Raw genomic sequence first — 17,503 nt, 5'->3', positions numbered from 1 at the left:
TGCCCCAGGCGAAGATCAGTGCCATAAAGGAACTGATTCAGATGTTCATAGCAAAGAAGAATCCTTCTATTCGACTTTGCACGAGGTTGTTGGGAAAGATGGTGGCTTCATTCGAGGTCGTTCCTTATGTTCAGTTTCATTTGAGGCTGCAGCAAAACAGTATTTTATCGGCTTGGAACAAATAGGTTCAAGCTCTAGATTTCCCAGTGTGTCTGTTTCCAGGGTGCACCAGAGCCTCAGTTGGTGGTTGATAATTAGAATCTGCAGAAGGGAAAATCTTTCCTACCAGCTACCTGGAAGATGGTAACAGCAGATGCCAGCCTTTTGAGTTGAGGAGAAGTCCGGGAAGAAGCGACTTTCCAAGGGAAATAGTCAAGATCAAAAATGACCTTGCCCATCAACATTCTAGAGATCTGGGCAGTGCACTTTTGCCTTGAGGGCCTGTATGTTGAGGTTACGGAATTGTCCTGTCAGGATCCAATCCGACAATTCCACAGCAGTGGCCTATATCAATCGCCAAGGGGGCACGTCAAGTGATGTGACCCAGAGAGAGGTGAATTCTATCTTAACTTGGGCAGATAACAATGTACCTTGGCTATCGGCAGTCTTCATTCCGGGAATAGAAAATTGTCAGGCGCGCTACTTGAGTCGCCAGCAGTTGTTCCCAGGAGAATGTTCCCATCACCCAGATATCTTCCTGGCAATATGCCGAAGATGGGGGATCCTAGATGTAGATCTGTTTGTGTCCAGGTTCAACAAGAAAATCGACAACTTTGTGTCAAGAACAAGAGATCTGCTAGCATGTGGAACAGATGCCTTGGTGTTCCAGTGGAATCAGCTCTCACTGATTTATGCATGCCCTTCTATTCTGCTGCTTCCATAACTGCTTCGCAGGATCAAGCAGGAAGGGAGATGGGTGATTCTTGTGGCCCAGATGATCTTGGTATGCAGAGATCATAAGGATGGCAGTAGGGGACCTATGGATCCTACCATCATGTCCAGACCTTCTCTCACAATGTCTGGTATTCCATCCTACCTTACAAACGCAAAATTTAACGGTTTGGCTGTTGAATCCCACATTCTGAAGAAGCGTGAGCTGTCAGGTCCAGTGTTGTTTACCTTGATGAATGCAGGGAAGCTGGCTTCCAGAATCAGCTTATAGATTCTAAAAAGCGTATGTCTCCTGGTGTGGATCCAGGGGCTGGCACCCCAGGAATTGCCGTATTTAACGGTGTGTAACACGCACCCCAAGTTTAGGAGGGAAGTTTAAGGGGAAAAAAAACGTACATTTAAATGCCCATCAATGCGGCCTTGTGTCGTTGCGGCCTTGTGTCATTGCTATTGCAGCCATGCCCAGGCAGGCTGATTATTTAAAATTGCTGCCGATCTCCGCTCCGCTGAGGGGAGGGGAGGGGAGAGGAGCAAGAGCCGGTGTCCTGTCGAAGAATGTCCCCCATTGGATAGTGTCTGCCCTGTACTGCGCAGGTGCAGCGCTTGTGCAGTATGGAGGACATGGGAGACGCTGAAAGTCTCCGAACATCAACAGCTGATCATGAGCTCTACACGGAACACCGGCGACATACACAAAGCCGAGTGTACTCGGCTAAGCTTGGCTCCTCTCGCAGTCCTGCCCCTATGATGGACATAATACAGGTCCAATGGCTGACTGGACGTGACTGTGAGCGAAGCCGAGCCTATTCGAGTACACTCCGCTATGTGATATCTGCGGCGCTTGCTCCTCTCCCCTCAGCGGAGCGGAGATCTGATTTTAAGGGGAAAAAAATGCATGTTCTACACAGATTAAATATGGTATGTCATAGGTAGAATCCTTGAGTTTCTGTAGATGGGGTTATAAATAAAGCTGGCCCTGCGTACTATCAAAGGCCAGGTTTCGGCCTTATCGTATTATTTCAACAACCATTTGCTGCGCATTCTTTGGTTCGTAGCGTATTCAAGGGGGTAACGCGGCTTAAATCCTCCGGTTAAGGCACTCCTGAACCCTCGGAACTTGAATTTAGTTCTGTTGGCATTACAGAAACAGCCTTTGTGAGCCGATACAGCATATTCTCTTGGTCCTTTTGACAAGGAAACTCATTTTCTGGTAGCCATGTCTTCTGCAAGAAGGGTATCGGAGTTAGCTGCTCTTTCTTGTAAAGAGTTATATTTGATTATTCACAAGGATAAAGGTAGTATTGCGTCCTCATCCTAACTTTCTACCAAAGGTAGTGTCTAGTCTTATTATCCGAACCAGCTTTTCTTTTGGAGTACATCACGGGACACAGAGGTCCTGCCCCTCTTCTGGTATACACGTGTATTGCTTTGCTACAAAACTGAGATACTCCCAGTAGTGGGAGGGGTTATATAGGGAGGCAACTTACTGGTTTAGGGTGTGCCAGTGTCCATCACCTGAAGGTGGCCTATAACTCACATAGTATTTGCTATGGCTCAGTGTCCCGTGATGTACTTCAAAGAAAAGGATTTTACAGGTAAGCTGTTATAAAAATCCAATTTTTTTTTCCAGTTTTCTATTGTCCAATTTTGGTGATCCTGTGCGAATTGTAGCCTCCGTTTCCTGTTCTTAGCTGACAGGAGTGGCACCCGGTGTGGTCTTCTGCTGCTGTAGTCCATCTGTTTCAAGGTTCGATGTGTTGTGCGTTTAGAGATGGCATTCTGCATACCTTGGATGTAACGAGTGGTTATTTGAGTTACTGTTGTCTTTCTATCATCTCAAACCAGTCTGCCATTCTCCTCTGACATCAACAAGATATTATTTTCCTCCACACAACTGCCGCTCACTGGATATTTTCTTTTTTGGACCATTCTCTGTAAACCTGAGAGATGGTTGTGCGTGAAAATCCCAGTAGATCAGCTGTTTTTGAAATACTCAGACAAGCCCATCTGGCACCAACAACCATGCCACGTTCAAAGTCACTTAAATCCCCTTTCTTCTACATTCTGATGCTCGGTTTGAACTTCAGCAAGTCGCCTTCACTGCGTCTAGATGCCTAAATGCATTGAATTGCTGCCGTGTGTTTAGCTGATAAGCAATTTGTGGTTGCCAAGAAATTGAACAGACTGTCACCGACTGAAAAAAAAGTTGCAGGTATCCGCACATGAAAAAAAAGATTTTAAACCCGTAATTGCAGCGTTTTTTACTTTAACCACTTCACTTGCCTGTTGGGCACTTTTACCCCCTTTCTGCCCTGGCCAAGTTTTTAGCTTTAAGCGCTCTCAGACTTTGAATGATATGTGCGCGGTCATGTAACACTGTATCCATATGACATTTATATCATTTTATTTTCACACAGATGAAGCTTTCTTTTGGTGGTATTTAATCACCACAGGCTTTTTTATTTCTTGCGAAACAAACAAAAAAAAGACAAACAAAATTGTAAAGAATAGTTTTTCAAACTTTGTTATAAAATTTTGCAAACATGTTATTTTCTCCTTCTTCACTGATGTACGCTGATGAGGCTGCACTAGTAGCTGGAACTGATAAGTGATACTGATGAGCACTGATCTGTGGCACTAGTGGGCACTGATTAGCGGCACTGATTAGTGGCACTGATGTGCACCGCATGGGAACGATGTCCCTCTAACAGAAGACCGTTAACAGCTTTCCTCTTTTCTTCACACTGACAGCGTGAGGGGGGAAAAAAGCCAATAAACGGCTTCTGTTCACTATGAAAAAACTCACCACCGCCCTCATCTATAAGTGGCTATAGCAGTAAGCGGCATTGGAAGGCTAAATCAGATAACAACAAAGCCTGGGCAATGCCCAGGAAAAACCCAAGCCTACTTACCACCAGCTCGCAGACATCCAAATTAACCTGTCTAACAGTACGTTTAAAAAAAGGGGGTTAGTCCGGACGCATTTGCAAACGCATGCGTAAGCCACAGAGCCCCGTCACTGCACCCTGGTATCTGTGGTCCTAACACTAAAGTACGAGTGTCCCCACAGTGGAGGCACATGCATTCTAATGGATAGATGAGGGCAGGTGGACTGAGGGGGAGCCACCCCTTAAAGGTACATGCAGCACACCAAATGCCCAGCGTGTAGCACAATGGCTGCAAAGGTGCTGGTGCATTGCTGGACCTATACAAATACAATATGAAAAAAACTCGCCACCGCCCCTCATCTATAGCTGGCTATAGCAGTAAGCGGCATTGGAAGGCTAAATCGGATAACAACAAAGCCTGGGGAATGTCCGGCTTCTGTTCACTTCCGTGATCCGCTGTCGTTGGCTGACAGCTGATCTCTTGGTAAATAGTCTGCTGTGATTGGCCCTTTACCCACTCTGTGATCGGCCGAGTCCCGAGAACTCTGCGATCACAGGTCGTGCCAGAATGGGAGGACGTCTATTTACCCTGTCCTAGCATTTTAAGCCTGCGCTGTCTTTCTTTTTCACTTGCAGTGTGCCCCTGAGCTTGCTAGGAAAATTGGAATACTGCAGCAAGTCAATTCTCTAGCACAGCCCCCCTCCCTCCCTCCTAGCATGTTATAACCCTATTCTCTTCTGGAAGTGTCAAATTATTGTCTGTAGTGTTCCAGCTCCTTCCCCTAACCTTTTATATAGCTGCCAGGGAAGGTGTGAAGAGCAATACCATAGCTACATAGTAAGGTTGAATAAAGAGACAAGTCCATCCAGTCCAACCTGAGTGAGTGTCTACAATTGTCCCTGTACATTGCACACTCACATCGGTCCCTACCCTCAAGGAGCCCACAATCTAAGGTCCCCATTCATATACTACGGCCAATTTTTGGACAGAAGCCAATTAACCTACCTGCATGTCTTTGGATTGTGGGAGGAAAGCGGAGTACCCGGAGGAAACCCACACAGGCACAGGGAGAACATGCAAACTCCAGACAGGTAGTGTCTTGGTTGGGATTTGAACCAGCGACCCTTCTTACTGCTAGGCGAGAGTGCTAACCACTACACCACTGTGCTGCCCAGTGTCGCCTGAGTGACAGCTCTGTATCTGCTGACATCACATCCACATGGCAGCACCCAGCAGCAGTCTCGGGGCTTTTGGATGTCTACACGAGGGAGGTTTTTACAGGGAAATATGTTTGATGTGTAAAGTGTTGATGGTGCCGGCTATTCATGGTGATCTTTTCTTAGGTAAGTGGCCTCAAAGCTACACTGGCCCCTATTATCCTGGAGACCCTCATGATGAATCAGCCAGAAGGGGTCCATCTTCAGGTCAAGCAGGTAAGAGAACTGATCTCAGATAATGAATGTTATTAAACATATGGAATGGTTATGATTTCTACCAGTAATGAAGTAAGAGCAGCCCCTGCATGCAGCTTGCAGACACCTACCCTTTTTTTAGTTTGCTTTGCTCCTGCTGCCATTCCTGGGTGCAAACTGCAACCGTGGAACTGAATTCCTCTACTTTTTGGAGCCACGCCGCGGCCCCACAGTTGACGAATTCTATGGTAGCTGACAGTAACAGGAGCTGGAGAAGTTGAAGGCAGGTGGTAGTTCGTTGGTTGGGCTGTGATAGGTTCTCTCTTTATATCCAACTATTATTGCGAGGGCTGAAATGGATGTTTTTTGCCTTGGCGTAGGTGACCTCTGACCCTGCAGTTGAGGATAGTCATCCAAGTATGACATGCCAAGCACTTCCGAACTCCCAAGACTTGCACTTCCTCTCTATTTATTTAAAGGGCCGAAGATTGCCTCAGTCCTGCCTATCCCACAAGAAGTTTAAAGCCAGGCTCTGTTTTTTAGTTTTGCGGCCACAAGTCCACTACAGACTGACTCGCTGGTTTCCAAGACTTTCTCCCCCTTCCCCACCACTACAACATGTCTAGTTAGCATTCGGCTGATTAAGAGCCCACTCGTGCTACTCCCAAGGGTTGGCAACTGCGGCCCTCCAGGGCTTGAGGGCCACAGTTGCCAACCCCTGCACTAAACGGACAGATGCTGTACAGTTGAACTGCAATGGTTTACCTGTTCCAGCAGCTGTCTGATTCAGTTAGCTGGTGGGAGGTTTGGCATGCGATTCGGCACATTTAAAAAAATAAAAACATTTTCTAAATACATTTTTATTGAAGTGTATAAAAGTGACACTCCATTCATATTGCTGAGCAGCAGCGCGATGCGATGCGCTGCACTGATGTACAGTGACATGCAATCCTGTCCAATTCCCTCCCTCCTAGACTGTAAGTTCTAACAAGCAGGGCCCTCTGATTCCTCCTGTATTGAATTGTATTGTAGCTGTACTGTCTGCCCTCGCGTTGTGAAGCACTGCACAAACTCTTGGCGCTATATAAACCCTGTATAATAATAATAATAATAATAATAATGCACTTTGATAAAATCCAGCATGTCTGCATTTGATCAGAGATCACAGCAGCACAGCTCCATGCTGCGTTTTCAGTGTGAAAAGGACACAGAGAAAATATAATTGTTTTCTCTTGAGTTTTAGCAGTGACTGGCGTTTTTTACAGAGCAGTAAAATGCTGGTAACCGCACTAGTGTAAATTCTGCCTAGGGCCAGTTTAGCTACAGAATGGGTAGTCTTCCCATAAGAGTCCCAGAGACAAACCAGCAGGCCGGAGGGTGGTCAGCAGGGCAAAGTGACTGCACATGATATGGGTACCCTGTATCCCCAGTGTATGTGTTTTGGTTTTTTTTCTTAAAAGAAGCCGCTATATACCTTATTTTATAGCACTACTCGGCACTCGCATGACCGGCCAACTCTCTCGATCTGACAGCTATAGCAGATGGGGGTGAGAATTTCCCAACTGACATTAGCCAGGAGGAGCAGAGAAGGAAAGAGGTGGCTGGTCACGCAATCGGCGCTATAAAATAAGGTATACAGCAGCTTCTTTAAAAAATATATATATATACACTGGGGACATTATTTACTATTTAATACTATACAGAGGGGATTGTAAAAAGAACACAGAGTTATGATAGCAGCAGGGGGGGGGGGGGGGGGGTAGGGAGCAGGAGGAGCTGACAGGCAAGGAGGGGGGGTGGGGGGGACAGAGGAGACAGGGGAGGGCTGCGGATGATTAAGGCATGTAAACTGACCACGGTGTCGGGGCCATGATAAATCGTGGTCCGTTTACGGGGGGGAGGGCAGAACCAGGCAGGATCAGCAAGATATCTTAGATGATAGAAGGGGCCAAATGACACGGCACACGCATTGTGCTGTTTTTCATGGTTTAAAGCAGGGATATGCGATTAGACCTCCAGCTGTTGCAAAATTACAAGTCCCATCATGCCTCTGCCTCTGGGTGTCATGCTTGTGGCTGTCAGTTTTGCTAGGCCTCATGGGACTTGTAGTTCTGCAACAGCTGGAGGTCCGCTAATTGCATATCCCCTGCTTTAAAGGAACAGGATCCATTTTTTTTTCTTTATAGGTTGACAAACACATTGTTAACCGGAAAAGTTTTTTTTTTATGGCTGAAAGTTTTTTTTTCTTGTTTTGTTTTTTGTGTTTGTTTATTTTTATTTTTTTTGAACTTGGAAACTCACTGCTCGTCATACCACCTCAGTGTACAATGATTAGAGCTGAGTAAGAAAAACCACTGCTTCAAGATAGCCCTCCAGGGAAAAAGCACTTCCTCCTATCAATGAGCCCCAGGTGCTGGCTGATACACACCACACAAAACTCTGGATAGCCGCACACTGGAAAAATACTTGAAACCCCATGTTTTATTGAAAATTGTAGGTCACATCAAGTAATCCACAGCAAAAAGAAAAAGGGGGGGGGGGGGTTACAAAATACTGACGTGTTTCAATAAAACAGGGGATTTCAAGTCTTTTTCTAGTGTGCGGCTATCCAGAGTTTTGTTCTGCCTACCTGCTGATTAGAGCTGAGTGTCGGGATGATTTATGTCCTGTGCACAGTCGCAGGATTTACATCATCAGTGCCCGACCAATGTCTTTTTAGTATGCTGTGCATTTTTGCACATCATGTGCAGGAGCTGGGAATATCATGCTGATACATCTATAGTTGGTCAGGTTGAAAAATGACACAAGTCCATCCAGTTCAACCAATAAAAAATAAAAATAAATCATACAATCCTATTACCCACAGTAGATCCAGAGGAAGGGGGGAAAACCCTAGCAAAGCATGAGCCAATTTGCTATAGCGGGGGGGGGGGGGGGGGTTGGATCCTTCCTGATCCCCCGAGAGGCAATCGGATATTCCCTGGATCAATTTTTACCCAGTTATATTATGTACATTTTGGAAAGAATCCAGGCCTTTTTTAAAGCAATCTACTGAGATGACCAGAACCAGCTCTGGAGGGCGTCTACTTCACAGTGATTCACTTTTCTTAGAAAGCAATGCTGTGTCTGGGATAAGTTGAAAAGTGACAGGTTCTCTTGAAGAAACAAAACCTCCTCCCACTGCTATAGCCAGTTGGGCACACAGCCCTTGGTGCTTCTGGGCTTTAAAGAGGGATTCCGCCCAAAAAAAAAATATTAAAAGCCAGCAGCTATAAATACTACAGCTGCTGACTTTTAATAAATGGACACTCACCTGTCCCGGGGTCCAGCGATGCCGAGGCCGATCGACCGCTCGGTCGGCTGCTGCCGCCGCCATTTGAGGTGAGGGAATCAGGAAGTAAAGCGAATCGGCTTCACTTCCCGGTTCCCTACTGCGCATGCGAGACCCGCGCCGCGCAATAGGAAATCTCCGCGCTGTCACTGGGACCCGTGTGTGTCCCAGCAGACAGTGCGGCAGGGCAGGAAATGGCGTAGACTCCCGTGGGAGTCTATGCCTGGAAGTGGGTGAAAATACCTGTCTTTGACAGGTATCTCCACCCCCCTCCCCCCTGAAAGGTGTCAATTGTGACACCGGAGGGGGGTGTTCCGATCAGCGGAGGTTCCACTTTAGGGTGGAATCCCGTTTTAAGCAGCTTGTGAGCTCCTCCCCGCAGCCCCCCCACCCCCCACGAGGTGCGGTGCTTGGGCCTGATCAGCCAATTGCAGGCTCCGATGGTTGCCACCTGACAGGAAAGAAGGCGTTAACCTCTGATAAATGGGGGGTCTAGTTCTTACAAGAGAACGGGTCACCTTGAATGGTCAAAGTGACAGTAAAGATCCCCTTTTAATAGACCTTTCTTTTCATACATCAGGGGACACAGAGCCATAATAGTTACTATGTGGGTTATAGGGCCACCTTCAGGTAATGGACACTGGCGTTCCCTAAATTAAAAAGTGCACTCCCTATATAACCCCTCCCACTATTGGGAGTCCTCAGTTTTTTCGCCAGTGTCTAAGGTGTTGGTCACGAGTAAAGATGTGCTGTGCTCCATTGGAGCAATCCTTGTTGTGGCTAGCTATGCAGACGGATCCATTCAGAGTGTCTAATCTTGCCCATATTGAATGGTACCCAGGCCTCGTATCCAAAGAAACAAGGTTTTTGCCTGTGAACGCCCTCCTTTGGGAAGCTGGACCCTGGGATCCAGTACTTTTTGGTATTAAGGCCATAAAGTTTTGCTATTACAGGCCCAGGACTGTGGGTTTTCCTTTTTGGATCCCCAGCTCTTGAAGGTTTAACAGAGCCCACCGTGAAGGGTCAAGATTGGGTCTGTTGGTTTACCACAGAAAACCATGCTGTATCTTCTGATGGTGCCTCTGCTTTGTGCATCGGGCTACGGTCAGAAGGGGGGTCAAAACACCCCCAGAAATGGAGCTAAAGGAGTCCTCCCTCTAGTTCTGGTAAGCTTACTCATCTTTACAGATGAGGAAAAAAAAAACTTTTTTTTTCTCTGGCAGATTGAGCAGCCTGCTGACGCCAATTGCTTAACCGCTTCCCGATCTGCGCACGCCGATGTACGTCGACAGAATGGCACGGGCAGGCAAATTGGCCTACAGGTATGTCCATTTGTATTTGCCGCCCTGCCATCGTGTGCACGCCGGGACCCCCCTGAATCCGGTCGTGGGTCCTGCGGACTCGGTCGCCGCGGGGATACCCGCGATCGTCTCACCCCGATGTAAACGGCATCTCCCCGTTCTGCCTAGCAACAAGTGGCACTGATCTCTGCTCCATGTGATTGGAGCATAGATCAGTGTTCACTAACATACAGCCCAGCCCCCCACAGTTAGTAACATGCCCCTAGGAACACTTAACTCCTACACTGCCACCCCCTGGTTAACCCCTTCACTGCCAGTGTCATTTACACAGGAATCGGGGCATTTGTATAGCACTGATTGCTGTATAAATGACAATGGTCCCAAAAATGTCCGATGTGTCCGCCATAATGTCGCAGTCACAATAAAAATCGCTGATCGCCGCCATTACTAGTAAAAAAAAAAAATTAATAAAAATGCCATAAAACTATCCCCTATTTTGTAAACGCTATAAATTTTGCGCAAACCAATCAATCGCTTATTTCGATTTTTATTTTTATTTTTTTTACCAAAAATATGTAGAAGAATAGGTATCGGCCTAAACTGAGGGGAAAAAAAAGTGTGTGTGTGTGTGTGTGTGTGTGTGTGTGTGTGTGTGTATATGCAGGGGTTGACAGATTTGCTTTGAATTTAGGAGCCAGTTAAAAAAGTTAGGAGCCAGTTTTTTTTTTTCAGCTCCCAGGGTAAGGCCACTCATTTTCACCCCCTATCCCTAACTCACAATGGAGCACCCAGTCAATAACTCCATTGAAAAGCTGTTACATCAGGGGTATGGGCTGACCAGAAAGAGTAAGGCTGGCAACAGATGGAACTGGCTGGCACTGCCAGGTGGCACTGGTTGCCACTGGAAGGCACGTGGAACTGCCAGATGGCACCAACAGGTGACACTGGTTTGGAACTGGCAGGTGACACTGGTTTGGAACTGGCAGGTGACACTGGTTTGGAACTGGCAGGTGGCCCTGGTTGGTGATGGCAGGTGGCCCTGGTTGGCGATGGCACTAGTTGTCACTGGCAGATGGCACTGGTTGGCGGTGGCACTGATTGGCGGTGGCAGGTGGCACTGGTTGGTGGTGGCATTGGTAGGCGGTGGCAGGTGGCACTGGTTGGCGGTGGCAGGTGGCACTGATTGGCGGTGGCACTCGGCACTGGCAGGTGGCACTGGGTGGTGGCAGGTGGCACTGGGTGGTGGTTGCAGGTGGTATTGATTGGCGGTGGCACTGGTTGGCACTAGCAGGTGGCACTGATTTGTGGTGGCAGGTGGCACTGATTGGCGGTGGCAGATGGCACTGGTTGCCGCTGGCAGGTGGCACTGATTGGTGGTGGCACTGGCAGGTGCCACTGGTTGGTGGTGGCACTGGGAGGTGCCACTGGTTGGCACTGGCACTGATTGGCGGTGGCAGGTGGCACTGATTGGCGGTGGCACTGGTTGGTGGCAGGTGGCACTGGTTGGTGGTGGCAGGTGGTATTGATTGGCGGTGGCACTGGTTGGTGGCAGGTGGCACTGGTTGGTGGTGGCAGGTGGCACTGGTTGGTGGTGGCAGGTGGCACTGGTTGGCGCTGGCAGGTGGCACTGGTTGGTTGCAGGTGGTATTGATTGGAGGTGGCACTGGTTGGCACTGATTGGTGACAGGTGGCACTGATTGGCACTGGCAGGTTTCACACAGAGCACTCTGTTACTGAAATGTAACAGAGGAGCTGGCGGGACCCTGCCGGGGTGTGAAACTGACAAGTAACAGAGAGGTGGATATGTCAGATTTCAGCCTGTCGGGGTGGGCGGGACCCGGCCGGGGTGGGCGGGACACAGCAGCTATCAAACACCAGCCAACGATTGGGCTTCTTAAGAAAAGGGGCGGGCCACATACACGTAGCGGCCCGCCCAGATCCCATTGGCTGGTGTTTGATAGATTGCTGGGTCCCGGGTCCCGCCCACCCCGGCCGGGTCCCGCCCACCCCGACATCAGGCTGACAGATCCTCCTCTCTCCATTGCGTGTCAGTTTCACACACAGCGCGGTGCTGCAGAGTGTGGAGGAGGGAGGAGGACGGCAGTCAGTGTTAATGCTGCTGCATGTCTGGGGCATCGATAGTGAGTGGGCTGGTGGCAGCTTAGGCGCCAGGTCGCGATTTCTGGTCGCATTGGCGACCTGGCGCCTGGGGTTTGTCGAGCCCTGTGTATATGTATGTGTGTGTATATATGTATATATAGATAGATGGATGGATATAATTTTTTTGGGGGGGGGGGGTATTTATTATAGCAAAAAGTAGAAAATGTGTTTTTTATTTTTTCAAAATTGTCACTCTATTTTTGTTTATAGCGCAAAAAATAAAAACTGCAGAGGTGATTAAACACCACCAAAAGAAAGCTCTATTTCTGGGGGGGAAAAAAAGGACGTCAATTTTGTTTGGAAACCAGGTCGCACGACCGCACAATTGTCAGTTAAAGCGACGCTGTGCCAAATTGCAAAAAGTGGTCTGGTCTTAAGTCAGCAAAATGGTCCGGTCTAAAAGTGGTTAATCGTTGTGAGGCCAGTTTATCAGATGTTCTAGGTGTCCTGCTCAGCAGGCCCAGAATTCTGGCAGCTTTATGCTTGCAATAATTGCTTGTGAGTTCCTTTTTTATAGAACTTGCACAAGGTCCTCATACAGGTGCTTGCTTATAAACTAGCCAAACGCACAATTGCTGAGATGCCTACGGCGGTTTGACCTATATAGGCAGATGCTATACACGGTTCTGTGCACATTGTTGCTGAACACAAGCAGCTAAAACGCATGAGGGCAGGAACATTGGATTATTCTTAAGGATAAGGTTGTATTGCGGCCTCATCCTAATTTCCTTCCGAAGGTAGTGTCAGGTTTTTTCATATTAAAGATATTGTTCTGCCTTCATTTTTATTTTTTTTTCAGAACTTCATTCTCTGAAAGAAAGGTCACTACATTCTCTTGATGTGGTAAGAGCGGTCAAGGTGCATTTAAAGGTGACCGCTCTGATGCATAAAAACAGATGTTCTTTTGCTTGTGTTGCCTGATGGTCCTAAAAAAAGAGGACAGGCAGCACCAGAATCTGCAATGGATGGTGGATTCGTCAAGTGATTGTTCAACCTTTTGGCTTAAAAAAAAGAGAATTCCTCCTTTTTTATTTATTTTTTTTTTCCATTTTTTTTAAAGCACTGTTAGTGCTTCTTGGGCAGTGCATCACCAAGCCTCCATGACTCAGATCTGCAAGGCCGCAACTTTGTCTTTACTAGATTCTATCAAGTAGATGTAAAAGATCATGAGGATTTCGCCTTTGGGCGCAGTGTACTGCAGGCTGCATTATGAGTCCTCTAGTCCCTTGGTGCCCTACTATTGTTGTGTCTCCCTCCCCTTCAGTTGACATTGCTATGGGACATCCCATATAGTAACTACTATGGCTCTGTGTCCCTTGATGTATGAAAAGAAAACAGGATTTTTAAAAACGGCTTACCTGTAGAAACCTTTTCTTTGAAGTACATCAGGGGACACAGAGGTCCCTCCCTTCTTTGGTATACACGTGTATTGCTTTGCTACAAAACTGAGGTACTCCTAGTAGTGGGAGGGGTTATATAGGGAGTACACTTTTTTTAATTTAGGGTGTGCCAGTGTCCATTACCTGAAGGTGGCCTATAACCACATAGTAACTACTATGGCTCTGTGTCCACTGATGTACTTCAAAGAAAAGGATTTTACAGGTAAGCTGTTTTTAAAAATCCTGTTTTTTACTTTACTTTTTTCTATATCTCAGACATTTTATTGTATCTCTGCAGCATACAGCGGAAGATTACCTGAAAAGATTCAAAGTTCGACCAGATGTGGAAAAGATGAAAGCTGCCATTACCCACTAATGCATATGACTGGAGAATCCTAGAACCACCAAGGAACCTCTCTGGATACACCGAGCAACGGAAATTCTGCTGCACAGCTGTGAAATGGAGAAATTGGTCCACACCAATACCAATGTGTGCGATGTTAGGCTCTGGTCAGGGCTGCTATAGGATGGGATTATGGATGACAGTATTTTTTTTTTTTTTTTTTTTTTTTTTTTTTTTTTTATATATATACAATACTTGTAATATTTCAAAATAAAATTTAATAACTCAAAAGAAGTTGATCTGTTTAGCTAGAATATGAGCCACAACACCTCGCCATAACACTTAAAATTTAAAGCTGAGCTCCAGCCTGGTTACACATTTTTACCCACACTTTCTGTCCCTATATACTGTACATGGCTAACGTGTTTATTTTTAATTATTTTTTTTTTTTTAAAGCAACCTAGTTTCTGTGTTATTTCTATTGATTGAAAAAAGAGTCTGTCATCTCTTTGAATTAGAATCCGCTACTATACCCGATCATTTGGGAATTTTTATTGAAAGCCTGTGGCGTGCAAAACGCACTCAAACTTCACCCGGTGCATAAATAATGTGCACACACATAAAGAGTGACACAAAAAAAGCGCAGATGGCTACACAAGCCCTCTAAAATCAGAGGGCCTTGTCCTGAATCCCCCGGGGTGTTAGGCTCCAGACAGGGACAAGGACACTTAAAATTTGGTCTTTCTGGCCGAAACCGTTCTTTGGAAGGTCTGCCGAAACAGACCCACCCAAATATCAGGTGAGGCTCCCCCCCGAAGGGAGACCCCCAACCCTAAGAGAGGGCAAACTAAGCCAGAAGGCCATGTCCACCCCCTCCCCAGACTTTCAGGACAGGCCCTGGGACCTGTGACCCTACTCCAACCCAGCAAACATGCATAGTGACAAAACAAGATGTGACACACAAGAAAATAAAGTGGGGAAGGCATAGTGGAGAGGAGAGTGAAAGTGGTCATTGTGTGAAACAATGACCAGGCCCTCCGGCCAGGAATCAAAAATTCCTCTGGGCCCAGCCCAAGAGGCAGGTGCTAAAAAAAAAAAAAAGCGTGCTGTGGTGCCCAAAATCAACGTGAGCCTCACGGTGATATTTAGGCACCCCTGGACTGCCATTCCAGGGGCACATCCTCCAAAGGCTTTCAAGACCGCCCTGACCAACGGTCCAGACCACAGCAGCCCCCACCCCAGGCAGGAAGGCGTGAAGATCAGGAAGCTTGGTGAGAGCCCTTTGCCATCAGGCTCCACCGTCTATCCCATCTCTCCTACCTAATTACATTTGGGAAGTACTAAACCGCTCCTCCCCACCCATCAAAGTGGAGCCAGTGTTCCCTCCCGAAAGACTGTCTGGGGCTAGAATTACCCCAATCCAGGCCAGGTACTCGACCCTCTGGGTCAGACCAATAGCAGCACCCATCCTCACCAGGAGCACCCTTCCAGACTACTCAGACTCGTTCATGCATCGGCCCCCAGTTTACTGTTGGGCGGCACGACGTGGCCCCTACCGAAACCGTCCTTCCAAGTGCTAATTACGCCATTGGAGAGTGCTGGCCAAACCTTCTCTATAGGGATGGAACAGCGCCTCCTTTGGCAACTGATGAGAACAGATACTACACTAGATCTTAGCCAAAAGGCCGAGAAGCCTTTTGTAATAGGTAATAGGATACCTGTCCCAACTTCCAGGAGCCTCAGCCGTGGATATTTGCGTTACCACTCGGACTCCCTCCTCCTTTCCAGCCACCGGGCCAGTAGGAGAGAGGAGCGGAGCCTCGCGCATGCGCAGTAGGGTTCCCGGTGTAAAGCCGTAAGGCTACACCAGTGATGGCGAACCTTGGCACCCCAGATGTTTTGGAACTACATTTCCCATGATGCTCATGCGCTCTGCAGTGTAGTTGAGCATCATGGGAAATGTAGTTCCAAAACATCTGGGGTGCCAAGGTTTGGCATCACTGGGCTACACTGCCGGGTTCCCTTACTCGCAATGGAAGCGGCAGCACCTGACAGCTGATGGAAACCTCAGCTGCGCTGCCGACATCTCTGGACCCCAGGACAGGTAAGTATCCAATTTATTAAAATTCAGCAGCTGCTGGCTTTTAATATTTGCAGAGGTGGGCGGACCTCCGGCTTTTTAAAATCGTGTTGCTGCCCCCTTTTAAAACGAGTGAAAACAGACACTCCAACATGAAAATCAACTAAAGGTAAAAGGTGTTGGTGCTACTAAACATCACATATAGTAAATTAACATAGTAGAAAATGATTATATATATATATATATATATATATAAAATCAATATGTGTATGTGTTTTTTTTTTTTTTTCTAATAAATATATTACATATACCATTTGCAAACTAAAAGTCCAAGGTGACAAATAAAACATAAAAAAAAAAAAAATTCTTTCTAGTTTGATGCATCTTCAGAAAAAAATAAAAATGCTTCACCACGAGTACTTATGAGGTAGATGGCGTGGATCGCACACTGGCACGAGCCTGCTATACCCTATCCGCACATGCTGTAGACACCTTAGTGCTGGGATTGGCACAGTCACATGTGAGTGCAACTTTTTATACGAGCTTTTAAATAAAACGTACTACACCATAACGTTCTTCTTTGTGTCCCTGGTGGAATCTGTTCCAATATCCCCAGCTTTTGCTGGAGGGATTCTCAAAATGGAAAGGTGTAAACCCAGGATCCATCTGGTTTATTCAAATAAAGCATACTTTATCCACTTTTAATGGTAGGTCAAAACACCTTTGGTAAGTTGCCATCTACCTCCGTGTGCACGCCTGTTGAAGCTTCTTTTTTTTTTTTGAAGATGCATCAAATTCAAAGGAATTATTTATTTCGTTTTTGGGTTTGTCACATTAGACTTTATTAGTTTCCAAATGATTATCCACATGGTGTACACACACCCACCCACACCAGCACCAGAAAGTATTCAGACCCTCTTACATTTTTCACTCTGTGTTATATTGCAGCCATTTTCTAAAATCATTTAAGTTCATTTTTTTTTTCCCCCTCATGAATGTACACACAGCACCCCATATTGACAGAAAAACACAGAATTATTGACATTTTTGCAGATTTATTAAAAAAGAAAAACTGAAATATCACATGGTCCTAAGTAGGGATGAGCTCAGGTGTGTTCGCATGGACCACGTGCAGAGCCCGTCAGGAAGTTGGTGCTGCGCTAATCACAGGCAGTGAGACATTGCCCCGATGCGCAGGAGCAGAGATTGGGCACTGTCTCACTGCCTATGATTAGCGCAGCGCCGACTTCCTGGCAGGCTCTGCACGTGGAGCATGCTAACACACCTGAGCTCAGCCTTAGTCCTAAGTATTCAGACCCTTTGCTGTGACACTCATATTTAACTGGTGGCCCTCCAGATGTTGCGAAACTACAAGTCCCATCAGGCCATTGCCTTTGGGAGTCTTGCTCTTAACTGTTAGCCTTGCAATGCCTCATGGGACTTGTAGTTTAATAGCTGGAGGGCCACCAGTTTGAGACCTCTGTTCTACACCTTCATTTGAGTCTAGCTGTGTTTGATTATACTGATTGGAATTGATTAGGAACGCCACACACCTGTCTATATAAGACCTTACAGCTCACAGTGCATGTCAGAGCAAATGAGAATCATGAGGTCAAAGGAACTGCCTAAAGAGCTCAGAGCCAGAATTGTGGAAAGGAAAAATCTGGCCAAGGTTACAAAAAAAAAAGTTCCTAAGAGCACACTGGCCTCCATAATC

General features: G+C 46.7%; 1 protein-coding gene and 1 pseudogene across 1 annotated transcript in view; one reads left to right on the top strand and one right to left on the bottom strand.

Annotated features, from left to right (window-relative positions):
- MRPL48 (mitochondrial ribosomal protein L48) overlaps nt 1-13,936 on the top strand; it is a 34,013-nt gene extending 20,077 nt beyond the window's left edge. The window contains exons 7-8 of the mRNA XM_077451214.1: nt 5,123-5,213; nt 13,662-13,936. Coding sequence (XP_077307340.1) covers nt 5,123-5,213; nt 13,662-13,739 — 169 coding nt within the window. The 3' untranslated portion in view covers nt 13,740-13,936. The remainder of the gene's footprint in view (nt 1-5,122; nt 5,214-13,661) is intronic.
- A 1,360-nt stretch (nt 13,937-15,296) lies between these two features.
- On the bottom strand, nt 15,297-15,403 carry LOC143928549 (U2 spliceosomal RNA; annotated as a pseudogene).
- Between the last annotated feature and the right edge of the window lie 2,100 nt (nt 15,404-17,503).

This window comes from Lithobates pipiens, unplaced genomic scaffold (assembly GCF_037356315.1).
Source record: "Lithobates pipiens isolate NorthernLeopardFrog02 unplaced genomic scaffold, aLitPip1_a1.2 Scaffold_23, whole genome shotgun sequence".
NCBI classification, from domain to species: domain Eukaryota; kingdom Metazoa; phylum Chordata; class Amphibia; order Anura; family Ranidae; genus Lithobates; species Lithobates pipiens.
Note: the sequence above shows the minus strand (reverse complement) of the source record. Positions and strands in the feature narration are given on the sequence as shown.